General features: G+C 60.8%; 2 protein-coding genes across 15 annotated transcripts in view; both read left to right on the top strand.

Moving 5' to 3' along the window:
* Positions 1–11036, top strand: part of DDC (dopa decarboxylase) — a 160751-nt gene extending 149715 nt beyond the window's left edge. For all 14 annotated transcript variants that reach the window (XM_080663964.1, XM_080663966.1, XM_080663967.1 and 11 more), the window contains 6 exons: positions 3675–3751; positions 3941–3960; positions 6860–6958; positions 8615–8716; positions 9148–9350; positions 10388–11036. In XM_080663964.1, the coding sequence (XP_080520090.1) occupies positions 3675–3751; positions 3941–3960; positions 6860–6958; positions 8615–8716; positions 9148–9348 (499 nt within the window). In that variant the 3' untranslated portion in view covers positions 9349–9350; positions 10388–11036. The remainder of the gene's footprint in view (positions 1–3674; positions 3752–3940; positions 3961–6859; positions 6959–8614; positions 8717–9147; positions 9351–10387) is intronic.
* A 1208-nt stretch (positions 11037–12244) lies between these two features.
* Positions 12245–17823, top strand: FIGNL1 (fidgetin like 1). Its single transcript, XM_080665477.1, has 3 exons — positions 12245–12497; positions 14915–15014; positions 15317–17823. The coding sequence occupies exon 3, from the start codon at positions 15327–15329 to the stop codon at positions 17334–17336; it is 2010 nt and encodes a 669-aa protein (XP_080521603.1). The 5' UTR covers positions 12245–12497; positions 14915–15014; positions 15317–15326; the 3' UTR covers positions 17337–17823.
* The last annotated feature ends 8574 nt before the right edge of the window (positions 17824–26397 follow it).

Raw genomic sequence — 26397 nt, forward strand, 5'->3', positions numbered from 1 at the left:
TGGATGTGAGAGAAACACATCAATGAGTTGCCCCCTGCACGCGCCCCGACCAGGGCCCGGGCTGGGGAGGAGCCTGCAACCGAGGTACGTGCCCTTGACCGGAATCGAACCCGGGACCCTTTGGTCCGCAGGCCAACGCTCTATCCACTGGGCCACACCAGCCAGGGCTGAGATGAACTGTTATCACGGAACATGGCAGGCGCTTGCCCGCTTCTGCTGACGAGTCTTCTTGCAGATTTAGTTCCTGTGGGAGGTCCCAGCCCGGTGGCCCGGCCGGCGTGGCTCAGGGGTTGAGCGTTGGCCTAGGAACCAGGAGGTCACAGCTCGATCCCTGGTCAGGGCACAGGCCCGGGTTGCCGGCTGGATCCCCAGTGCGGGGCGTGCAGGAGGCAGCCCATCCATGATTCTCTCTCGTCATGATGTTTCTAGCTCTCTCTCCCTCTCCCTTCCTCTCTGAAATAAAAAAAAATAAGAAAGACGACAGAAGAAAGACCCTTACAGCACAGCACAGGGTCTTCTCCCCAGTCTGTCCACGCTGCGTGTCGACAGGAGCCGGTGGCCGGCACGACCTTGAGATGCCCTTGGCACCGCCTCCACCCAGGTGTGGGCTCACGCTCTCCCCGCCCCGGGGAGCTGGCGGGCCCCACGGTGGTTCTGTCCCGGCAGCAGGACCGTGTCTAACAGTAAATGAGCAACAGCAGGAGGACGGACGGGCAGGGATGTGCTTGCTGGGTGGGACCCGCTGTGGCAGGGAACAGGAATGAATGGGGGCCCCCCCCCAAAAAAAAATAATGCCCTTTAGGCTTAAGCATCTTGAGTTTGTATGCTGTTTAGAAACATGCACATCAGTACCATCGATGATGTAGGGATTTCTGCAGGAAATTCAGCCCTCTGGGCGTGATCAAGCCATGCAGTCGCATGGCGCCCCCTGGGGGCGGGGAGGGGAAGGACATGGGGTTTCCACGGAGTGCTCAGCTTTTACCCTTAAGCAGCCAGGTGGACCCCGTCTTACTAATCACATCTGTTTTAAAACCACTGCTTTAACGCCGCACAACATTTTATTATTTATTTATTCGTTTATTTTTAATCCTCACCCTAGGGTATTTTCCCATGGGTTTTTAGGGAGAGTGGAAGAGAGAGGGGAGACAGAGAGAAGCATCGATCGGTTGCCTCCCGCATGCGCCCTGACCAGGGTCCGGGCCCAGAGGGAGCCTGCAGTCCTGCTGCCTGCCCTTGACTGGAATCGAACCCGGGACCCTTCGGTTCGCAGGCCGACGCTCTGTCCACTGAGCCAACCCGGCCAGGGCTGCATAACCTTTTTAAATGAGGAAAAACCATAATATTTGTAAATGAAGGTCATGCTGGCGTGCGGGGGAGGGCAGGCGACCCCCACGACAAGGTCGGGGCTCCCCTGGGAGCGATGACCACGCCCCCCTCTCTCTCCTGTCCCATCGTCCAGGCAGGGCACAGCGCTTTCCCCAGGACGGGGACCCACGGGGAGCCCTCCAGGGTCCTCACGCAGTGGCCACAGGGTGACGTCCCCTTCACAGACCGGGGAGAGGGCACAGCGTCCAGCTCCCGGCTCCTCCCGAGCCCCTCAGGCAATACCAGCTCCGCTGCCTTCCCCACAAACCCAGCCTCTCCCTCGACCTCCTGGTCCCCGTGTCCCCGCTCAGTCTCGCTGGCGTCCCTCTCAGGGACTCGAACCTTCCATTGCTTTCAAGCCTAACTACTGTCAGACCAACTTTCTCTCTCTCTCTCTGTCTCTGTCTGTGTCTCTCTCTCTCTCTCTCTCTCTCTCTCTCTCTCTCTCTCTCTCTCTCTCGGTTAACCCTCACCCGGGGACATTTCCCCATTGATTCTTAGAGACAGTGGAAGGGGGAGGGAGAGAAACATCGATGTGGGAGAGACATGGATTGGTTGCCTCCCGGATGTGCCCCGACCAGGGCCAGAAATCAAGCCTACAACCCAGGTCCGTGCCCCTGACCAGAATCACACCCGGGGTCCTTCAGTTCGTGGGCTGACGCTCTACCCACTGAGCAACACCGGCGAGGTTTCTAGTTTGCCCTCAGGTAATCTATTGGCCCCCAAATTGCTTCGAGGTGCTGTCCATGCTGCCAAAGAACCCGGGGGGCAGCGGGGAGGTGTTATCACAGATCCCCGTCCCCTGGGAGGTGTGGCCTGGGCGTTCAGTGACCGGCACCCCGATGCGTGTTCCGGGACACACGGGTGCAGAAGGGTTGGGGTCTGGGGACAGAATGCCACAGCCCAGTGTCACCTGCTCCCCGCCAGCCCTCTTCTCACCCCACACACACCAGGACCCCCCTGGGGCCGGCGCTGGGCCTGGAGGGACCCGGGGAATAAAAGCCATGACCCGCAGGTCCACGAGCAGCACCCCAGCATCGTCGTGTAGGGTCTGGAGTCTCCCCGCGGAGGTGCGTTGTGAACTCATTGGCCGCTGGGGATGAGCTCAACCGCTAGCCCTCTCCCCACCCCCGGAGCCTGGGGAACGGGGCGCACAGCTCCCCTCTCCTCAGGACGGGCGTTCCCGCAGCCGCCCACCCTGAGCGAGGGCCCGCCACCTCCTTGGTGCCCAGGAGACACCCTCCTCACGGCTCAGACTCCAGGGGATTCGGGCTCCGAGTGCTGGGGACCGGGGACACTGACCCAATATTTATCCTTTTAAAAAACATATACATATTTATTCTTTTTAAAAATATACACATATTTATTCTTTTAAAAATATATACATATTTATTCTTTTAAAAATATATACATATTAATTCTTTTTAAAATATACACATAGTTATTCTTTTAAAAAATATATACATATTTATTCTTTTTAAAATATACACATATTTATCCTTTTAAAAATATACACATATTTATTCTTTTTAAAAATATACACATATTTATTCTTTTTAAAAATATACACATATTTATTCTTTTAAAAAATATACACATATTTATTCTTTTTAAAAATATACACATATTTATTCTTTTTAAAAAATACACATATTTATTCTTTTTAAAAAATACACATATTTATTCTTTTTAAAAATATACACATATTTATTCTTTTAAGAAATATATACATATTTATTCTTTTAAAAATATATACATATTTATCCTTTTTAAAAATATACACATATTTATTCTTTTAAAAATATATACATATTTATTCTTTTAAAAAAATATATACATATTTATTCTTTTAAAACATATATACATATTTATTCTTTTAAAACATATATACATACTTATTCTTTTAAAACATATATACATATTTATTCTTTTTAAAAATATATACATATGTTTTTATTGATTTCAGAAAACAAGGGGAGAGGGAGAGAGAGAGAAACATCCACGATGAGAATCATGGATCGGCTGCCTCCTGCACGCCCCCTCCTGGGGATCGAGCCCCCAACCCGGGCCTGTGCCCCGACCGGGAATCGAACTGTGACCTCCTGGTTCACAGGTCGACGCTCACCCACTGAGCCGGGCCAAATATTTATTCTTCCTTATACCAGCTGCCCCGGGTGCTCAGAGCCTGTGCGGAGGGCGGGGAGGGGGTCCCGGAGCAGGTGTGAGGCGCTGGGCCAGGTGGAGGGCACAGGCGGCCTGGGGCGGAGTCCCCCGAGAGGCCCCTGAGCCTGTCGCTCTCCCTGACCCAGGGTGAGGAAGCGCGCGGACCTGACCGGAGCCTTCAAGCTGGACCCTGTGTACCTGCGGCACGGCCACCAGGACTCGGGTGAGCGCCTCGCGGTCCGCGTCTGGCCCGGGGCCGCCGCCGCGGGGACGTGCGGGACCACGCACAGCACAGCCCTTCCCGACAGTGCCCCGGGCCCCTGGGTCAGGAGGGGCCACGGACCGTGACGGTGGGAAGCGAGGCCTGTGACCACCCGTGTGTCTGACGGTCTCTCTCCTCTCTCTCTCCCAGGGCTCATTACCGACTACAGGGTAAGTGGCCGCTTTGTCCGCCCGACGTGGGGCAGGGCCGGGCCTGGCTGCCTCCGTGGCCCTCGCACCATCGGGGTCCCCCTAAAGGACACAGCCTCCCGCGTCCTGACAGCAAACGAGGCCAGGCAGCCCCGCTGACCGCTGACCACGGCCGGGAATCAGCTTGGCGGGAAACTTCCCCGCGGGGACAGGGACTCTGCCCTCCAGTCCTCCAGGGGCGGCATGTCCTTAGACGGTGCAGCCCTTGTCCAGTGCGGGCCGGCCTCCCGGGCCTGAGGAGCGAGCGGTCAGGGCATCGCAGGACCAGGGCAGCCTCTGGCCCCGGCGCTGGTGGCAGGAATCCCCGCCCAGCCCGGCCCTTGCCCCTGTGGCAGCTCCTGCGGGGAGCAGGGTCTGGACCCCGTTCTGGACCCCAGGCTGCCCGGGCGTCAGGGGTACGGACATCGCGCATGCCGTGATGACTTCCTGTCCCCGAGCGCAGCCGTCTGAGATGGACGGGCCCCGCCCTCGGGGCTGCTCCGGCCTAAGGGACAATGCCCAGCTCCCGGCCAGTCCCAACACGTCCTTTGGCCATTCCTTTCCTCGCCATGACGGACCGAGGCTGGGGCCGCAGCTCAGGAGTTGTGCGGGTGCTTGCCCACCGCTGTGCCGGAGGGATGGGCGCGGGCAGGCGGGAAGTGTCAGGGCTGCGGCCCCACCGGGCGGTGCGGTGGCTGCAGCCCCAGGAGGGGGATGGCGCACAGTGTCCTCGGCAAACTCTCCCGGGGGCGGGGGGACCAGCGCGTGAGCTGCAAGGATGGGGCGAAGAGCTGGGACTCATTCCCGAGCAAGGTCTCCGAAAGCCGGGGCCACCCTCTCCACGAGGCAGGGGAGGCCGTGAGGGGCAGACAGGTCGCCATCAGGGCAGCCCGTGCAGGTGGCGGGGCCCGATGTGGGAGCCTGTCTCTGGGCCCCTGGACGTGCAAAGGGCCTGGGGCACCGGTCTCGCCTGGGCTGGGGTTTTGTTCCTTCCGTCCCTCCTCACAGGCGCGCGTGTCCCTGCTCCTGCCTGACCCGCCCCCTCCGCCCGACCATTCCCGGCAGCTCTGTTAGAGCCAGCGGCTCATCGGTCCCTCCGGCTCCGTCCCCACTTCCTCTGTCCCCACTCCCTCCGGCTCCGTCCCCACTCCCTCCGTCCCCACTCCCTCCGTCCCCACTCCCTCCGTCCCCACTCCCTCCATCCCCACTCCCTCCGTCCCCACTCCCTCCATCCCTACTCCCTCCGTCCCCACTCCCTCCGTCCCCACTCCCTCCGGCTCCGTCCCCACTCCCTCCGTCCCCACTCCCTCCGTCCTCCGTCCCCACTCCCTCCGTCCCCACTCCCTCCGTCCCCACTCCCTCTGTCCCCACTCCTCCGTCCCCACTCCTCCGTCCCCACTCCCTCCGTCCCCACTCCCTCTGTCCCCACTCCCTCCGGCTCCGTCCCCACTCCCTCTGTCCCCACTCCTCCGTCCCCACTCCCTCCGTCCCCACTCCCTCCGGCTCCGTCCCCACTCCCTCCGTCCCCACTCCCTCCGTCCCCACTCCCTCCGTCCCCACTCCCTCCGTCCCCACTCCCTCTGTCCCCACTCCCTCCGTCCCCACTCCCTCCGGCCCCGTCCCCACTCCCTCCATCCCCGTCCCCACTCCCTCCGTCCCCACTCCCTCCGTCCCCACTCCCTCCGTCCCCACTCCCTCCGTCCCCACTCCCTCCGTCCCCACTCCCTCCGTCCCCACTCCCTCCGGCTCCCTCATCGCTCTGCCTTTCGGTGAACTCTGGGCAAAGGCCCGGCGTGCCCAGCCTTCCTGCTGGAGGTGGTGTGGGCCCCGCAGGTGGAGGAAAGTCTAGCAGAGACGCCATCGCTCTGTTCGAAGAGGTTGGAAACCCCCACCTAAGGCCCCCCCCCGGGAGCTCACGCTGCCTCTGGTCCCCGAAAGTGCGGGCTGAGCAGGGTCCAGGCCCTGGCAGGGCTGCCCACCTCTGGCCCGGGGGCATGAGGACCGAGCCCTGGCACTGAGGGGCCGACACGGGTCTGGTCAGGAGCTCGGGGCCGACGGGAGACGGGAAGGGGTCCCCTTGGCCAGCTGGCCTGGTCTTGGGCGGAGCGGGCCTCGCCGCAGCCACCTGGCAGCGGAGTCAGGCTGGGAGGTGCAGCACCTGTGGGCCCGATCCGAAGGCAGGACTGGGAGCCTGGGCCGGGGCCCCCCACCAGCCTCGCACCGATGCTGTCTGCGTGGGGGAGCCGGTCTCCGTCCTTACCCCTGACGCCCGGGCAGCCTGGGGTCCAGAACGGGTCCAGACCCTGCTCCCCGCGGGAGCTGCCACAGAGACAGGTTCAAGTGCGGTCCATGGTGGAGGCAGAGTGCCCCGAAGTCGCTCATGGCATGCCCACGGAGCCGAGCACCGACGGGCAGAGGCCTGGTGGCACCTCGGGCGGCACGGGTTTCCTCCCGATGCGTTAAGCGCAGGAATCAGCACCACTCCTTCCACGGGAGGTCATGGGTGAACGGCTGCTGAGCCAGGCGAGGGGCTGGGCCGGGAAGGAAACAGACAAGACCGAGTCCCTGTCCCCTCGGGACTCGGGGTCGGGGGGGTCGGGGGAGGCCTGGTGCAGAGGGAGTGCTCTGAGTGGCACGTGCCCCTCCTGGCTGCTCCCCGGCTCTCCACGGCGCCCCGCCCAGCTCCGGCCTGTGTGCGCTCCACAGCGGTCCCTGAGCCCACAGCACCCACAGCACCTGGGCATGTGCTCCCCCATCACCGACCGACCGCCCCCCCCACCCCCGCCTTTCGCGGAGACCTGCTCTCTCCTCTCTGGGCCTCGCCACCCCGAGGGGGCGGGCGGCCTCTGGCCTGGCCGCTGAGGCTGTGTGTCCCCTGCAGCACTGGCAGCTGCCGCTGGGACGCAGGTTCCGCTCCCTGAAGATGTGGTTCGTGTTCCGGCTGTACGGGGTCACGGGCCTGCAGGCCCACATCCGCAAGGTGACGTTCCCATTACTCTCTGGGGGGGGGGGGGGGAGCGGGGGGGGACTTCCTTTATTGTAATTATATTTTATTGATTTCAGAGCGGAAGGGAGGGGGAGAGAGGAACATCACTGATGAGAGAGAGTCATAGAGCTGCTGCCTGCTGCGTGCCCGCCGCCAAAACATGTGACCCGTCCAGGCGTGAACCCTGACCTCCTGGTTCATAGGCTGATGCTCAACCACTGAGCCACGCCCCGTCACCTGCTCTTTTTTTTTTTTTTAACAACTGAGAAAACTGAGGCCATCATGTGGCCGCGCTCCCCCCCGCCCCCCATTTATCTGCTGCAAAAGGCCTGCCGTTTGCACGGGGTCCCCCCCATCCCGGCGTCCCTCCTCGGCCATGGCCCCGTCTGGGGGGACACAGGTCCTTGGCGTCCATGGCAGGGGCTCGCCTGCAGCTTCTGGCCCCAGTGGTCGTGACGTGGCGTCCGTCCATTCGATGTCCTGGTACCCGGGCTTAGCCCTGGGGGCTGGACAGGATGTCCCGGGCCGTCCTGAGACAGGGCACCGGCTGGGCGGCCCCCTGCTTAGAGCCGTCCGCCTGGCAGGGAGCGTGCGGGAGCTGGTGGGTAGGAGCACGCTCTCAGACGCGATGAGGCTCACACCTCGGGAAGGAGCGTGGCGTGATGGGTTATGTCTCCACCACGATTCCGGCTGCAAGCCCAGGGCCTCCTGGGCGGATCCACGGCCTCGTGTTAAAGACACTCAGCCTCCCTCTGAGGGTGCCGTCCTGCTGACGAGGAGGGGCTGGGCCAGCCTGTCCCCCCGACAGCCAGTGTGCTTCCAGAGCCTTCCAGTCCCCTGCAGGCCCCAGTCTTTGGCGCCCTCTGGTGGCACCACATTTCTCATGTGACTGGGAACTGTGCCTTTAAATGGGGGTTCAGCCCCACCCACCCTTTAAGCAGAAATGCTGCTCAGATGCCCCAGCCCCTCCCAGCCCCTCCCAGCACCAGCACCAGCACCAGCACCAGCACCAGGCTGGGTGCCTGGGTTCAGACTAGAAAGACACGCAGCGAGACCACCTTCTCAGCTCGGTACCGTCCGATTCAGCTACCGAGCCCCGCACCCACCTGCAGTCCCTCGGCGCGTTCTTCACGCCAGGGAGGTGTGTGCGCAGGCGAGGGGCCGGTGGCGGCGGGCGCTGTCCCATCACAAACAGCCACGGCCTCTGCAGGCCCGGAGCTGCGGCAGAGGGTCCCGGGTTCGATTCCGGTCAAGGGCATGTACCTTGGTTGCAGGCACATCCCCAGTGGGGGGTGCAGGAGGCAGCTGATCGATGTTTCTCTCTCATCGATGTTTCTAACTCAGTCTCCCCATCTGCAGAACGGGCTCAGGGCGGTGTCGCCCGTGTGACGGCTGGGGTGCGGCCCGCACAGCCTGCTCTGGGCACTTGGTCAGCCACCCCTCCTTTCTAGAATGTTCGATCCTCTTTGCAGCGTTTCCTTCAAAGACACAGACAGCGTTCTGGCGGGCTAGACACAGGAGAAAGGGCGGGTGGGTTTAACTGCAGGCGCTCCCCTTTCCCGTGGTGACGCCAGTGCGTCCTCAGTCTGTGCTGTGCAGCCGGTGAGGTTCCCGGGGGCTGGGCTCTGACGGGCTCCCCTCCGCCTCCAGCACGTGCGGCTGGCCCGCGAGTTCGAGGCTGCGGTGAAGCGGGACCCTCGCTTTGAAATCTGCGCCGAAGTCACCCTGGGGCTGGTCTGCTTCCGGCTGAAGGTATGCTCACGTCCATTCCAGTCCTTGTTCTCTTTTCTTGTTTTTAAATATTTTTATTGACTTCAGAGAGAGCGAGAGAGAGAGAGAGAGAGAGAGAGAGAGAGAGCGAGCGAGAGAAAGACACCAATGGTGAGAGGATCATGGACCGGCTGCCTCCTGCACACCCCACACTGGGGATGGAGCCCACCACCCCGGCCTGTGCCCTGACCGGGGATCGAACCCTGACCTCCCGGTTCCTAGGTTGAGCTCAGCCTCGGAGCCACGCCGGCCGGCCGGGCGCGGAAGGGCAGCCCTTGACATGTGGCACATTCACGGCGAGGCTGCCGTCCTCGGCCCCGCAGCCGTTCCCAGGCTGACCCTGTCTGTCAGTGAAGGCAAGTGGCCGTGGCCCGTGGCCCCTTCACTGACGCGGCCCCTGCCTTGGCCCCCAGGGTTCCAACAAGCTGAACGAAGACCTTCTGGCCAGGATCAACGGCGCCAGAGAGATCCACCTGGTGCCCTGCCACCTGAGGGACAAGTTCGTGCTGCGCTTCGCCATCTGCTCCCGCGCCGCCGAGTCCGCGCACGTGCAGCGGGCCTGGGCCCACATCCAGGCGCTGGCCACGGCCCTGCTGGGGGCCCGGCAGGCGTAAAGGTGAGCGCGCTGTAAAAGGGGGTGACGGCCCCCCCTGTCCTGTCTGGAGAGCTGGGAGGAACCATATGCTATGATGGTTATTTAGAGACGTAGACAGGCTAACTTCATATCCATACGTGAACGCTGTCGATGGCGTTCGTCTGTAACCCACCGCCGATTTCTCCCCGTTGAGGCGACTTCGTATCATGCCCTAGGGTGTCCCCCCAAAATGTATACACACTTTAACAGCTCTACTCTGCTGCACTATGGTACACTGTACAATACTAGGTAGTATACTACGCTATCCTATATCATACTAGCATACAGTATCGTAATACTGTATGTCATATATACTGCAGAGTACATACAGACGGTGTCCCCAAAAATGTATACACATTTTATTCTTTTTTTTTTTTTTTTTACAGAGAGGAAGGGAGAGGGGATAGAGTTAGAAACATCGATGAGAGAGAAACATCTGTCAGCTGCCTCCTGCACACCCCCCACTGGGGATGTGCCTGCAACCAAGGTACATGCCCTTGACCGGAATCGAACCTGGGACCCTTCAGTCCGCAGGCCGAGGCTCTACCCACTGAGCCACACCAGCCAGGGCTGTATACACACTTTAACAGTTGATAGCACAATTTCGAAAATTAAAGGTATTTTAATGAACGCTGCCTTTACCACTCTCCAAAGCGTGTATAAGAACAGGCTTATTTTGGATGCTGCGCGGATTCGTAAATCACAGGGCTGATGGGATAGAGATCTTAACACCTGGCTGCACCTGAGCGTCACTGAGGCCGCCCTGTCAAGCCGGGGTCACGGTTCGGAGAGGAAGGGGCGCGGAGCTGTTTCCCAGGGGGTGGGGGAGCGGGGCAGAGTCTTCCGACCTCGAACGATGTGCCACAGAGGGGCCAGGTCGGCAGTGACCTCCTCCCGCCCAGGTCACACTCCCTTACACACATCCTTCTCTGTGTTCAAGTGGGACGCGCACAACATTCCGATTCCTTCGTGTGTTTCTGGTTCACGCAGCCATATGTTCGTGCTATTTTCCCCTGCAGAGATCCAAGTTGAACAGAAGTGTATCTGCAAACTGGAGGGAGAGGAAGATAAACAGCGTCCCGCTCCGTGGAAGCGAGCCCGCTTCGCACTGCTCTCCAAGGCTGCCAGACGCCCGCGCTTTCGTCTCTCCTGAGTCTCTCGTCGGTGAAGAGATTATTATTTGCTCCGTGAAAAGTCAACCCCCGGGCGTGTAGCTTTTATTCGTTGTTTGGCTGTGGTTTTGTTAGTTAAACAATCATAGTGCTTCGTGCTCCTGGCGTGGTCCGTGGTGGGGAGGGAGGGCCTCGCGAGCCCTCCCTCATCCAGGGCAGGCTGTGGTGATGCGGCTGAGATCACACCTGCGGTCTTCACCTCGCTCCGTCCTGTGGCCGGTGCTCAATAAACAATCAGAAGTGCAATGCTGTTGTGTCTGGTGAGCTTCCCGTTCTACGCTGTGCCCAGCTGATGGCTATAATGTGGACGGACCCTTTCAAAGCGGCCGAAGGTAGGGCATCCTTGGATATCTGTGAACAGCATTCATTCATTCAACAATGTTTATCGAGTGTGTCATACATGTCAGGCATAGTTTTCGATGCTGTAACAACATGTAAGGTTTATTGGGAGATAATTCCAACTTTTAAATAAATAAATAGCAAGATTAAGGAGTACAAAAAGTAGGACCATCACGAACAGGGTGGTTTTTTACGGTCATGTAGCCGTCACGTGTGTTAGTTGCTACTCAACAGTCATTTTCTCCACTCCCGCCTGCAGGTAGTCACTTTCCCAGGAAGGGATACCCCTGGGCCCCGCTGAGCCCAGACAGGGACAGGAAGGCCCCTCGGCTTCCCAGGAAGTGGCTTCCTCCTTTTTCCAAGAGAGAATTCGGGGGAAAAGATCCTGTCCCAGTGTGTCCCCTTCCTCCTGCTCTAAGTGTGTAGGCGGGTTCCTTGGTGTGTGGGGCCCTCCTGGGGCAAGGAGGCCCAGGCCTGGGAGTGGGGGGGTGGGAGGAGACCCACCGGAAGAAGAAGGCAGAATGGAAGATGGAAAGACAGCCGTCATGACATCTAGGTCGGGTCTTCAGACCCCAAGGGCCCACCTCCAGGCCTCCTCTGGGGTGCCGCAGTGGCATGAACTACCCAATAGGTGGCTGTTAGTGGCTACTCTGTTCCTTGGCCTGAAAACGCAATTCACTAAGCTAACCTAACGTGGCTCTGTTCTCTGATGCGAAGTCCGAGGGTGTCAAGTAGCGCTTCTCAGACTTCGGGGGGCAGGTCCCTGAGGAGCCAGGCTGGGAGGGATGTGCGGGTGGAGGGGCGGCTCTGAGCTGCAGGGCTGCCAGCAAGTGTTCCCACTCCCCCAGCCCCCTTAAATCACACATGGACTTCGCTGGCCACTCGACTTGGTCTCAGCCGGTAACAGGTACCTACCCTCCACGTGCCTGGCCTCCGGAACCGCTGGACCCTCTGGGAGGGCTCCTGGCGGGCAGGTGAGTCCAGGTGAGCGCATCTTAGGGGAAGCCTCTGAATGTGGCCCATCTCGCCGCCTGCGCGTCTTGATGGCGGAGGACCTGAAGGATGAAGCGCCTCCGCAACGAAACGCAGAGTTCGTCCCGGTAAGGAAACCCCGCTGGCTGCACAGCTAGCGCTTCCCCTTTAACAGAACAGCCGCCTGCGCCCACGTGGGCCCGAGCCCAGGCCAGCGCCCCGCCCCCGACGATCAGTCCCGCCCCCGACGCTCAGCCCTGCCCCCGATCCCGCCCCCGACGCGCGGCCCCGCCCCCTACGTTCAGCCCTGCCCTCGACGCTCAGCTCCGCCCCCCACGCTCAGCCCCGTCCCCCGACGCGCGCGCCCGCCCCGCACTGACGCACGCACGGCCCGGGCTGAGCAAGTCCGCAGCGCGCAGGCGCACGTCGGTCCGCGCGGTTTTCGGAAGCCGCTCGTCTGGGGGACCCGGGCGGCGTGGAGTGGAGGAGCCGGTCCGGGCGGAAGCGAGAGGCGCGGACAGCCCACTCGGGCCCGCAGACCCTCCGGGGCGGCCGGCGGGGTGAGGGGCTTCCTGGGCGGCGGAGGGACGGCCTGGGCCCCGGAGCGTTCCTCGCAGTGGGCGTGCCCTCGCACTTGTGCTTTCAGGTGACTCCCCTTTTAGGGGCGGGGGCGGGGGCGGGGGGCCTGCCCCATCCGCGCTGGGGCGAATCGGGCCCCGCTGCCGGCGGTCCTGCCGGCCGGAGCCTGGTGTAGATTCCTACTTCCCGCTGATGACCCGAAGCCGCAGGTGACCCGAGGTCACCGGGGTCACCGCCGGTGGGAGCGGAGGCGGGGCCTGGGGGGGCCTCTGTGAGCCAGGGCTGGTCGGGAGCGTCCCGCTGGGAGCGCTGTTATGAGTACTTTTCGGAATTGGAAGCCCCCGTCCGGCAGGGGGCGCTGCTGTGACCCTGAGACTGGTGCTGCGCTCCCAGCAAGGTCATGGCCTGGCCAGGCGCTGCCCTGCGTGCTGCTCGGGGTCTGGAAGGTTCTACACGCAGCCGTGGGCAAACTACGGCCCGCGGGCCGGATCCGCCTGTTCTATCCGGCTCTCTTGCTCTCCCCTCCGCTCCTTTACTTTGAATTTATATTAGTTCACACAAACACTCCATCCATGCTTTTGTTCCGGCCCTCCGGTCCAGTTTAAGAACCCACTGTGGCCCTCGAGTCAAAAAGTTGGCCCACCCCTGTCAGGGTCTGCACGCGCTGCCTGTGCGGCTCCCATGCCAGGGATGCCCGCTCCGAGGCTGGGAGACTGCAGGGCACGGAGCTGGTCTGACATGCGGAAGCCGCTGTCCAGCGAGACTGACCACGTCCTTACAACAAGCGGAAAACCTTCCCCATGGAGCGAGCGGCACGCAGTTCGCATGTCCCTGCTGATGAAGCATCACCTCTCGGTCTGGGGCGCCGGGAAGATGAAGGGGACGTGGAAGTCAGTGGTCACGGGGACAGGGGCGGTGCCAGCGAGCAGGGCCGGCCCCGCAGCCGTGTCCGCGGTGCTGGACGAGCCACTGAGTTCCTCCGAGGGGGATGCGGGCGAATCGGTGGCCGTGGAGAGGAAAGGAGGGTGTGAAGGTGCTGCGGGAAGGGGCTGCAGGTGGCAGGGATGTCCCCAGCAGGAGGAGTTGTGGTAAACCTGCTCCAAGTCACCTCTCCTTCAACCTCCTGTTTCCAGGGTTGCACAAAAGAGATTAACATACGTGAAAATGGTGGGGTGGAGCGAGGGATGGTCGGGACGTGTCGGTTCTAGTTTTGACTATTTGCCTTTACAGCTTTAAGCAAATTAGAATCTCCTTAAGTTTATTTTTATTATTTTTTAAAAATGTATTTTATTGATTTTTTGCAGAGAGGAAGGGAGAGGGATAGAGAGTTAGAAACACCGATGAGAGAGAAACATCGATCAGCTGCCTCCTGCACACCTCCTACTGGGGATGTGCCTGCAACCAAGGTACATGCCCTTGACCGGAATCAAACCCGGGACCCTTCGGTCTGTAGGCCGACGCTTTATCCACTGAGCCAAACCGGTGAGGGCTATTTTTATTTTTAATCCTCACCCGAGGATCTGTTTTCCCCATTGATTTTTAGAGAGAGTGGAAAGGTGGGAGGGAGAGAGAGAGAAACATCGATGTGAGAGAGATCCGTTGGTTGCCTCCGGCATGCCCCCTGACCTGGGCTGGGCACCTGTGGCCGGAAGCAAACTTGCAGCCCAGGTGCGTGCCCTTGACCAGGAGTCGGACTCGCAGCCCTGTGGTGTGCAGGCCGGTGCTCCGTCACTGAGCCACACCAGCCGGCCTTGAGTTTACCGCTGTGAGCAAAGACTCATGAACACCTGTCTGCAGTGCAGCAGGTTCTTTGTGAGGCGTTACGAGAGATACAAAACGGCAGCACGGGAGCCTTAAGCTGTATTCACAAGTAACTCAGATGGTGAATTTTAAAATACTCAAGTTCTCGGTTTTTCCTTTATGCATTGCTGTTAGGAAACGTAAAAGCTTTTTGCACATTTTCCTTGTGGGTTGGCTGGTAAGTTCCACACGTCTAGCCACAGGCTGCAGTCATCTGTAATTGTATTAAAATCGTTTTACCTTGATGCACGGAGGCTTAGGATAACTAGAGGGAAGACATCTGAAATGTAAGCACTTTACAGCAGATTGTGTCGCTTCTCACGGCTCCTGTGTCACGAAGGTTTCACTTTTTAATACTTGAGGTGAAATCGGGAAATGGTGAGAGAGCCTGGGGCCTCCTGTGTGAGGTGCTCATTCCCGGATACACCCTTAGGAGCACGCAGCCAGCAGCTGTTCCTGATCCTGATCCTGATCTGCGCTGCTCTGCCCTTTGGCGGTAGCCCCGAGGGACTGGAGTGAGCCGGCGCTCGTGCGGTTCCGGACCCGGTCCTCCGCTCTGATCTCGAGGGAGCTCCTTTACATCCCAGCCTCGGCGCCTACAGGGGCTGAAGGGCCGGTGCAGTGTCGGAGGTATTTTTCTATTCGTGTGTGACTTGATTCTCGGCGGTGTCTTTCACTTCACAGGTGAGGCCTAGGACTCGGCGGTGACAGAGGCTTACTGGAGCTCCTTCCTGTGTTTTCCTTGGAGACCAGACTTCAACCCCAGGCTCGGCTCGGTTTGTCTGTAGGTCCATGCTCCTCCGTGGTGCCCGTCTTTGCTGATTAATTTTAAGTCCTTTCCTTAGGAGTGCTTTCCCTATCTGTGCGGAAGTTATCACTGAGATGGTTAACCCGTAACAGCTTTGCTAAGTCTGGTCTTTTTATCCTAAATGCTTGAAGTTTATGAGTAACTAGTACTTCCCTTGCAAATGGCCTGTCCTTATAGATGAGAGATCCAGTATACCTTCTTTCAGACGAGCAGAGGTTTAGAAGTCACCTGGCCTTCTCTGAGTTATTCCTGACGCTTTCACTTTGTCTTCGTTGTAGAAGCTGTAAAATGCAGGCTCCGAGCTCCAGGGCCGTGCACCTGAGCGAATGGCAGAAGAACTACTTCGCAGCTACGTCTGGCACGTGCACAGCCGCGCAGAAGGCAGAGGCCTACCGAGCGCAGGTGCTGCGCGTCCAGTATGCGTGGGCCGCCTCCGAGATCTCCCAGGCCTGCGCTTCCAAGCTGTTCAAAAAATACGCAGAGAAATACTCGGCCATCATTGATTCGGACAACGCTGGCACGGGCTTGAATAACTATGCAGAAAACGTTTTAACTCTAGCGCGATCTCAGCAGACGGACAGTGACAAGTGGCAGTCGGGACTGTCGACGAGTAATGTGTTCCAGATGCGCAGTGTGCAGGAGATGATGCGGGCTGGCCAGAAGCTCCGGGGCTCCCTGCTGGGCGCTGCTGAGGCTTCGGTAGTGATCCACAGCGGGGCCGTGGCCTCCGAGCCTCCAAAGTTTAGCGCTTGTGGTGGTTCTGGGGAGAGCGGCCCGTTGACTAAGCCAGCTCACAGTACAGGCTGGACCCAGGGCGTCGCAGAGAGCGGTGCCTTCGGCCCTCTGAATGCCCAGCCCCCTGTGGCGACTAACACCCCCAAGACGTGTCCCATGGTCTCGGCACCCTTTGGCGACTTAGCCACCCCGTTATTTGGAAATGTCAGGAAGGAAAACAGCAGCGCCCCCAAAGCCAGCCCAGGACTGAGTCTGTTCTTAGCCCATCAGTCTCGCGCTCCTGCTGGCAGTGTCAGCCCCTGGGACAGGAGCGCTTTCTACGGCTCTGGCCCCGCCGACGCCCTTCCTGCCCCGACCCTGGGTAAGGCCCTGAGGAAAACAGAGGGAAACGGCCCCCGGGAGGAAGGTGGCCTGCCAACCTTTAAAACCGCAAAGGAGCAGCTCTGGGTGGAGCAGCAAAAGAAGCACCAGCCTCCCTCCCGGGCGTCAGCGTCCTCCTGTGGCGGCGTCAAGAAGTCCCTGGGAGCCAGTCGATCCCGAGGAATTTTTGGGAAGTTTGTCCCTCCTGTACCTAAGCCAGATGGGGGGGATGCGAATGGGGGGGTGCAGTACAAGCCTGACAGTGCCGGACCCACAGAGCCAGCGCCCCCCGTTGATGAGCGTTTGAAGAGCTTGGAGCCCAAGATGATCGAGCTGATTATGAGTGAGATTATGGACCACGGGCCCCCGGTGAACTGGGAGGACATCGCGGGGGTGGAGTTCGCCAAGGCCACCATAAAGGAGATCGTCGTGTGGCCCATGATGAGACCCGACATCTTCACGGGCTTGCGGGGCCCACCCAAGGGGATTCTGCTCTTCGGGCCTCCTGGGACTGGGAAAACCCTGATTGGCAAGTGCATCGCCAGTCAGTCCGGGGCCACCTTCTTCAGTATCTCGGCCTCCTCCTTGACCTCCAAGTGGGTGGGCGAGGGGGAGAAGATGGTCCGCGCGTTGTTCGCCGTTGCACGGTGCCAGCAGCCTGCTGTGATATTCATTGATGAAATCGACTCCCTGTTGTCCCAGCGGGCAGACGGTGAGCACGAGTCTTCTAGGAGGATCAAGACTGAGTTCCTGGTTCAGCTGGACGGAGCCACCACGTCTTCTGAAGATCGTATTCTAGTCGTGGGAGCGACCAATCGGCCTCAGGAAATCGACGAGGCCGCCCGCAGGAGGCTGGTGAAAAGGCTCTACATCCCGCTCCCGGAGGCCTCGGCCCGGAGGCAGATAGTAACGCACCTGATGTCCAGGGAGCAGTGCTGCCTCCGCGAGGAGGAGATGGAGCTGGTGGTGCAGCGGTCGGAAGGGTTCTCGGGCGCCGACATGACGCAGCTGTGCAGAGAGGCGTCCCTCGGCCCCATTCGCAGCTTACAGGCCGCCGACATCGCCACGATAACGGCGGACCAGGTCCCACCCATCGCTTACGTGGACTTTGAAAATGCATTTAGAACTGTGCGACCCAGCGTGTCTCCCACAGACTTGGAGCTTTATGAAAACTGGAACAGAACCTTCGGTTGTGGGAAGTAAGCAGGACCCCGACAGTTCAAGAGGGCATCTGTGTGGCACAGTCTCTCCCAGCCCTGAGCTCAGGAAACGGGCTTCACCCGTGGTCCTGGGAGTGTGTCCTGAATCCGGAACTGCGGATGAAGCAATTGCAATTGACAGCCTGTGTTGCTAGGAGCCTGATTTCCTTCCAGTTATTCCCTGACAGGTACACCTGGTCACACCCAACGCGAGGGATCTTGTCTTGTTTCTAACGTCTTTCTTTTTAAGGCGAGCAATGGGATGAATAGTGAGCCCAGATTGAAACGCAGTCCCACTTAGAAACGGGATGTGTGATTTACACGTACCTTTTATCGCTGCTCTGTGGTTTACGTTTGAGACAGAGCGTGGCTCACTGTTGTTTCAGATGTAAGAGCTCGCCCAACACCGAGGGAAAGTGCCTGTTTTTACTTCGGTTTGTGACCTCTTACTGTCTTCTTCTCTTCCCAGGACCTGCTAATAAAATACGTTCACAAAGAGCAAAGTGTGTCCTACTAGCAGGTGTACCGTAGGCTTGAAGGTGAATGGTTTTCTAGGGGCAGGTGTCGTCTGACAATACGCATTTGACGCTAGGTGACAGCTAGGTATTGGTATCTCCAAACACGTTTGCAGATGTCTATGGTGGCGCGTTCTGCTGTGTGAATAGACATGTTCGCTGTGGAAGATAAGAAGGACGGTTCCCTCCGCTCTGGGAAAGCGCTGGGAACAGTCCTTCCAGGTGTTTCCACAGCATTCTCTTGGGTAGCCTGACTTTTCACCGTTTCCCACGTTAGCGTTCATCGGCAGCATCTTCCCGACACGGCCCCTGGACTCCGTCGTGGGGACGGCCTCACGGAGTCAGTCTCCGGAGCGCAGTGAGGGCAGGGCGTTAGGCTGTGTTCCTGTTGTTTGCTGTAAACGAAAATACGTGGCCTGCCTGGTCACGGATCTTTCGCTACCTTTCCTACCAGCCATTCACCTTTAAACCGGAACAAAACCTTTGGAGCCCAAAGCGTCCACGTGTGGAATTCAGCACTAGAAGTTACTAAAGCACCAGAAGAGTGTGATCATGTTGGGAGCCCACGGTGAGGTGTGGAGGGTAGGCCATGGCCGCACCTGGGGGGGGTGAGGTGCGCCCAGCCTTTCTGGAAGGAGTGGGGTCATAACGGCCAGAAGATGTTTCTCTTCTCAATGTCAGCACCACACCGATAAGTTCATTGAAACATTGGAGATGTGAGAAAACACACACCTACATATCCAACCCTGGAGAAGGGTTAGCCTGTTCATGGGGTTTACGAAATGGTTTTAAAGGACCACGTGGATGCCGTGCACGCACACCCTGAGGAGAGAGCCGGGGTCCCGGTCAGCGACGAGGCAGGTTGCACACGTCCGCACGGGTCTGAGTGGAAGGACAGGCGGCAGGAAGCTCTGGGACTCTGCCTCTGCCCCAGGAGCGAGGCGAGCAGGGACTCCACCCTGGCGACGTGCCGTGTCGGTGCTGTGGCTTTCCAGCGATGGTGCGCTCTTGGAAATTTGTAAAGAGTCGGTGAACTAGTGTCTTTAAAGGGGAACATGCAGTTGTTGAGTGAGTAAGCAGAGGCTGTTTGTTTGTTTGGTACCAATAGGTTTGTTAGAGGCCAGGGATAAGCATCGAAAGCCCCAGCGGTAACTCCTCAGCCTGCCTTGCTCAGGGACACGGAGCTGAGAAGACAGTGACCAGATGCTAAATAAACCTCTGAAAATGAAGTCCCCGCTCAGGTCCGAATCCTTAGCCAACCGTCATTCATCCAACTGCAGACTGAGCAAAGCTGTCAAAACGGCTTTGAAAAGTAGCTGTGAGGCACACACAGATTCACCTTCATTTTGGGGAACGGGGTGGCCAGAAACCCCTTTTACAACGGAATCTGTGAGCAGGCGATACACATGCACGGTGTTCCGTCCGTGACCACAGACCTATGAACCCACTTTTCCCGAAGGGTGGGGGACAGGTGAGGTCGACTGCGTCGGGAGAGACAGCCTGCGGCCGCGCATACCCTCTGACCCCGTGCGGCGCCTCAACGCAAAGGCATGATAAGCTACCGGAAACACAATTTCACAAAATACAGAAAATTGCTGTAGAACCAGGACGCGATTGCAATTTAAGGGAAATGGTGCAGATAAATCTATTTTAATGGATAAGCTTAGATGCAAACTAAATATGCCAGCATCTCATTATTCCTTCCAACCGGTCTGAACTAGATTGGAAAATGTGATCGCACGCGTAGACATGGAAAGTTGTTTTTCGTGAGCCCTTGGTAAGGGCTTTGGAAAAACCCAGCCCTGCTCTCCTGGGTGTGGAGGCCCTCGCTGACCCGGCTCCACGCCGGTGTGTGGGGTGGCAGACAGTCCCTGAGCGTCCTGTTCTCACCGCTGCATGGAGCTCACACCTTCTCTCTTGAGGAAGTGCGTCTCTGCTGCCTTTTACTTACCAACCGTCAGGTTGGCGAGGTTGGGCCGGGAGACCGGCCTGGCATCACTGCCTGACAAAGGGGTGATGGGCGATGGGCGATGAGCCCCTCCCATGTGCCCTCAAAAGGCTGGGGCACCTCCCAGCTTGCAACGCGGGTGGTTGAGCAACGTTGTTAAGAAAGGAGCCGAGCTTGTGTTTCTGGCAGCCGCGCACGCAATAGGTCCATTAGCAAGGGGAACTCGAGGTAAAATCTTCTTACTTAAGACGCTTCTGTAAGTCCACCCCAGCGGAGGCATCGCGCCGGAAATACCCCGTCTCAGAAGTGGGGAATTCAGTGCAGGGTTTCCTTTGCAGCACTGGATGTGCTAATGTACGTGGGACGGAGTCCACACTTCGTAATGTTCTAGAGAAGTTGGGACACTTTTTCGAAAGCAAGGAAGCCAATTCCCTGATAACTTGGTAACGCATGTTATCGACGTAGGTGAGCGCCTCTGAGATTACTTATCAGGATGGAACAGGAGGAAGTGCTCTCAACGAACAGGGGAAGCCGGTGTGAGCGGCCCAGCGTGTCCAGGCGCAGAGAGCCCCGGCCTGGGCCCTTTCTGGTATGACCCAGGCTCGGCAAAAGGAGGCTTACAGTTGTGAGTGTGGGAGATACCAGGGCCGGCTCCTGTGTGTTCACACTCTTTCCCTCCACCCTTCCTCCTCCCCTCTTCGGCTCTGGTGTTGGAGCCCCGAGCCGTACTGGAGAAGGAGGTGCTTTTAATGTCTGTTCAAACGAAGAGATGTGTAGTCAGGACAGGGCGGCTCAGGGAAGAGCAGAGGACTGGGCATCCTTTCCGCAGAACCTCTCGTGAGCAGCTCAGAGCACTGGCTCGCACGGGAGGCCCTCGATGAACGAGGCCTCGGGCCGGGGGGGGGGTGGTCTGCAAAGATCTGTGGGTGAGACTCGTCCACAGCGCGAGCCCATGGATCCGCAGGAGGCCGAGTGTGTGAGAAACGGACCGGCAGAAACGGTCAGCTTAGTCCCACGGGACAAGTCGGGGGGGTGGGTAGACGTGAGAGGGTCTGCCCAGGGTCCCACCCTTATCCGAAACTCGCTGGCTCACCCACATTTCGTTTGGTCTCATTAAAATACCTTTTTTGTTCACTTAAAACGTGTTCTACTTGAAAACCTCCGACCCCAAGAAGTTGCAAAAATTAGGATGGAGATCGCTCGCGCCCTCCCCGTTTCCCTGCGGTGCCATGGCCGGTCCCCAGCGCGTTGGCACAGCGCCGGTGCGTGTCCTGGGTGCAGACACAGGGATGGGACAGACTTGCTAGTGGGCTCCCGTCCGTTCCGCCGGGAATCTCTTCCACCAAAATGTGGCTGCCGCTCCACGCAGCACCGTCTGGGGGCGGGGCCTCCGAGCTGGGTCTCCGCGGGGGTGGGGGGCGAGGGGGGGCTCTCCACTGGCAGCAAAGGGAGACGAGCAGGAACCTGACCTTGGTCCGCATGGTCGGCAGCCTCCAAGCCTGGGTAATTAGTCTTTCTCTGAAGTCCTTGCCCCCGACCCCCGATTCCACGGAAAACTCTAGAATCACAAGCCTCTCCTGCGGACACCGCTGTGGTCGGTTCACTTCGCAGACCCGGCCACTGGACGTAGGCGGGAGGGGGGGACTGTTCCCTCCCCCGCCAAGAAATGGGAGCCCGAGGCCGTGGGCGGGGGCAGGGCCCGGGTGAGCTCTGCAGAGAGGTCAGGGGGACCCCAGGGAACCTGGGACTGGGGCCTCTCTGTCCAGTTAGGAGAGGCGGGGTCCGAGCCAGGCCCTCCTGCAGCCCCTGGCAGGGAGATGCCTGCTGGGTGTCAGCGAAGTTGGTGCAAGGACTGCTCTCAGGAGGCAGCACAGCCGAGGGACAGGCGCGGGGGGCGTCTGGAGACAAACCAGCAGCAAATAGGCCCGTACGTTTTGCCCCCCAGGGCTCAGCCTGTCCCTCTGGGCAAGGCGGGGGCCAGGTGTCAGCCGGGGCACCTGGGGCTGGTCCGTCCTGGGCAGCCAGGCTGGCGTCCTGCCCGCGCGTCCCCTCGCCACTAGGTGGAGCGCGCCTCCCAGCTTCCAGGGCTCCGGAGGCCCGGCCCCAGCGGGTTCCTGGCCTTTAAGAGTTCCAACGCGGACGCTGGGAAATGCTCAGTTAATCTGCTGAAAGCTCCACGTACGTTCCTTCCCCTTTGTCTATGTTAATGTACCTCACTTACGTTTATAAAAAAGTCTGCTTCATTTACCGGGTTTTCAGAACGCTCTGGGAGATTCTGGCGTGTGGGACCAGGGCCTTGACTCCCTCCCTGTACATGGGCAGGGCTTCCCTGGTCCCTGGGACAGGAGGGAGGGGGCCGGGGGGCTGGGACGCTTCCCTTCAGCCTCCGTGCCCTCCTGCCCTCCGCATGCATCTCCCGGAGGATCCCCGCGCCCGGGGCCCAGAGGCAAACACTCCGAGCTCACTCCCGGAGACGGTTCCAGGCACTGTCTTCCCACGTGTCCCCCAGGTGGCTGGGATGGGGAGCCGCCGGCTTCCTTTAGGTGCCCTGAGCGTGTGCCGCTGGCGTCCTCGGCGCTAGTGCCTTGGGGCACACAGAAGCCTGGACATCCAGTGGCTGCTGCTGGCGGACGTGGTCACAGGCAGTGCTGGGAGGTCTCCAGTCCTCCAGCGGAACCTTCCAGAACCACATCCCGCCTGGCCCTCGGGGCCTGGGAGACCCACACGCTCCCCTGAAGGAAGAACCGGGTGATCAGTGTCAGCTTTGTCCTCAGGGAGATGCTGGGCCAGCTCACACTCCTACAGGGGCCGGGGGCTCCTGGGGCCGCTCACACTCCCGGGCAGGGGCCGGGCCCTCCTGGGGCCGCTCACACTCCCGGGCAGGGGCCGGGGGCTCCTGGGGCCGCTCACACTCCCGGGCAGGGGCCTGGCCCTCCTGGGGCCGCTCACACTCCCGGGCAGGGGCCTGGCCCTCCTGGGGCCGCTCACACTCCCGGGCAGGGGCCGGGGGCTCCTGGGGCCGCTCACACTCCCGGGCAGGGGCCGGGGGCTCCTGGGGCCGCTCACACTCCCGGGCAGGGGCCTGGCCCTCCTGGGGCCGCTCACACTCCCGGGCAGGGGCCGGGGGCTCCTGGGGCCGCTCACACTCCTGCAGGGGCCTGGCCCTCCTGGGGCCGCTCACACTCCTGCAGGGGCCTGGCCCTCCTGGGGCCGCTCACACTCCCGGGCAGGGGCCTGGCGCTGGGAGGGCCGGATCCCGAAATGCAAAAACGCTGCCTGGAAGCGCGGGCCGGGCTGTGTGGAAACGGAGCTTTCACAAGGAGGTTTCTCCAACTGCAGAGGAAATGAGGCAAGCAGTTTCTTCAGGAGAAGCAGAAGCAAGAGGAAAGTGATTTGCCTTTTTTCCTCTTTTTCTCTGGGAGGAGGGTCCTGCCAGAGCCCGCCGCAGGCGCTGCCGCTCCTTCCCTATTTGCGGGAATCCCACCCTCCCCTCGGCCACCAAGGGCGGTTTCTGTTTTGCCGGCGGATGGTCGGGAGGGGACTGGAGGTCAGGGAGGAGCAGCGGGCGCAGGCACCACGGGGACCTTCCAGGACTCCACTCCGCGGCCTGGGCCTGGGGAGAGCCCGTTCCCACACCCTGAGGCCCAGCGCTGCTGGGAGAGGCCGTGCCTCAGGCAGAAGCGGTGTCCCTGGTCCCTGGCACCGAGCGGCGTCCCAGGGGAAGTGAAAGTTGCTGCACAATTTGAATATTGAGGCATCTTTCGGGATTCGGTCCCAGCGCAGGCCCTGCGGGGAGCCAGCTGGGGCCCAGCCTCACAGGGGAGGGCACCGTGGTTGCTGGGAGCCGCCTGCTCTGGGTGCTGTGTGGGACCTGGGGGGCTGGGGTGGGGATGGGGAGCCAGACAGGCACAGGGTCTCGAGGTACCATGGTCACGGCCAGGGGCCGGGGCGGGGGGTGTCTCACAGCATCGGGGGGGTCTTGCAGCACGGGTGTCATGGGGGAGGGGGGTCTCATGGCACAGGGAGTCTCACGGCACGGGGGTCACGGGGGAGGGGGGGTCTCATGGCACAGGGGGTCTTGCAGCACGGGGGTCACGACACGGGGCGGGGGGGCGGTCTCACGGCACGGGGGGAGGTCTCGCAGCACGGGGGTCACGGGGGAGGGGGGGTCTCATGGCACAGGGGGTCTTGCGGCACGGGGGTCACGACATGGGGGGTGGGGGTGGTCTCGCAGCATTGGGGTCAAGGCATGGGGGGTCACTGGGGTCACGGCCCGCTGCCGCAGAGCCACCCACGGCTCCAGCACCGGAGGCTCACCCCGCTGCGCCTGCCTCTGGCCGACAGCTTGGCTGACACCGGCCAGTGACACGTCGGTCCGGCTGAGCCTTCATTTCGGGGCTTTTCCCACCCGTCTTTCTGGTTCCCCTCCGAACCCGTCTTCCTCAGCACATTTCTCCACTCCATCACCTAAACCAGGCACATGGCTTAGAAGGGGATTTCCGGGTGTCTGTCCTGATCATGTTTCCCCCCAAAACCACTGTGTCCACCCCAACTCCCAGCATGCAGTGCTGCCTCAGGGGCACACCGCCCGGGCTCGGATGTGGGACCCTCACCCACGACACCAGGTGGCCGAGTCTGAACAAACCGGGGTCACATGGGCGGCGCCAGCCTGGGGACCCGCCGGGAAAACAGGCGCTTCACGGCCTCCGCGCCGTCTCCCTCCGGAAACGGAACGGCCCTGCTGCAGGCGGACGGGCAGAGGAGGACACGGCAGGTGCCGGTCACCGGTCACCGGGGGCGCCCAGGTGCCTGGCCGTGGACAGGCCACCGCAGGGGGCACCTCGCCCCAAGGTGACCTCTCCGCCCCGCGTATCGCTGGTCAGGCGGTTCGGGCCCCGACCCCTCCTCCCTAAGATACCTCTGGGCCTCACTGCGTTCGGCTCCAGGCCCAGAAGCCGCAGAAGCAGCCCCAGCAGGCAGCCGCGGGGACAGTGACCCCACCCCGGGGCCGGCCAGCCCTTCCCTGGAGACCCCGAGCCTGAGGGGCCACCCCTGGGAGCTCCTGAATGTCCTGCTCCAGGGAGCAGCCTGTGCCTGCCCCGCCCTCCCCGTCCCCCCGCCGCGCCCCCCCCCCCCCCCCCCCAGCCCAGGCCAGGACCACTAGCTTGCTCAGCCCCGCCCCAGGGCCTTCCGGTCCCTCCAGAACTCGCTCGAAGCCCGTTTCTTCTAGGAATCGCGTCTGCCTCTGATTTGCCAAATAAACGGCCCCTTCAGTTGGAGTCTCGCTCTGGTTCTGTCCCAGCCAGAACCCAGGCGCCAGGCCGCTGGGCCGGGTGCGACCTGACCCCGAGGGCAGACCCGGGGCCGCCCACAGCCCGTGCCGCCAGCGCCTGGTCACCTCTGTGGGCGCATTGCTTCCACGTGGCTGTTGTCCGGGGGTGACGTTGGGGGTTCCCTGTCTTGTCTGAGCCTTGGGTTCCACGTTCGCTGATGGGAATAGGAGCCTGTAAGGACGCCGGCTCTCGGCTGGGGCCCCAGCGCTGTCTCTGTTTGAGGTCCAAGCCTCAGCCAGGCTCGGGACCGCTCACCCAGGCCCAGACCCGGCCCGGCCTGGGAGCGGGAAGCTGCCCGCTCTTCGCGTGTGAACACAGACGCTCGGCACCTGGTCACATCTGTTCCCCAGGCCGGAAGGCGGGCCCCACAGGTCACACTGTGAGACTGGGCCCGGGAGGGGACAGGCGCTCTCCTGCCATGAGGAGAAGAGCTCAGGACCCAGCCCCTCCTCAGCACCGAAACCCAGACCGCCCCCCTCCCCCCATTGCAGCCCCAGCCCCAGCCCCAGCCCCAGCCCCAGCCCCAGCTGATGTGGCCTCAGAAGTGCCACTCGCACGGAAAGGCTGACGAGGCCTCAGAGGCGTCCCAGCCCCTCGGAGGCAGGCTCTGCCCCCCCCCCCCGCCCCGGATCTGGAGCATCCACTCAGTCCCCTGCCTCCCAGGCCCACCGCGGGCATGGCCGCTGCTTCTAGGCCAGCAGGGACTGCGGGGTGATCGAGAGGGCAGTGGGACGTGGGGGTCACATGCACCCTCGCCCATCCTCCCAGAAGCCTCTCCGAGGCCAGGGCGCAGGGCGGCAGTTCAGGGGGCGTGTGGCCTTGCCCTTGGCCCCGAAGCCTTTCTCTTTGTGTGAGGGCTTTAGGGATGAGGCTCAAGGGTGACTCTGTGACCTTGCAAAGGTCACTGTGCTTCCCTGGCCCTGGTTTCACTACCTGAAATGGATGCTCATACCGTCTCCGCCTACCCTTCCTCCAGGGACCCCACTGCCCCCCCAGCCTGGCCTTCAGGACCAGCAGGCTCCCGTCCCGCTTCCTCCCGGGTCCTGCTGAGCAGGGACCCAGAGCCCTCCCGCTCCCTGACCTCCCGCTGGTCCGCCCAGTGGCCCTGCCCTTCCAGAGAACTCAGCAGCCCTCTTTCCCTCTCCCTCCCTTCCTCCCTCCCTCCCTCCCAATTGCTCTCTCTCCCCCTCCCTTTCTCTCTCTCCCTCTCCCTCTCCCTCTGTCTTTCTCTCTCTCCCTTCCCCTCTCTCCCTCCCTCTCTTTCTTCCT

The sequence above is a fragment of the Plecotus auritus genome (genome assembly GCF_963455305.1).
Source record: "Plecotus auritus genome assembly, chromosome: 4".
Classification (NCBI taxonomy): domain Eukaryota; kingdom Metazoa; phylum Chordata; class Mammalia; order Chiroptera; family Vespertilionidae; genus Plecotus; species Plecotus auritus.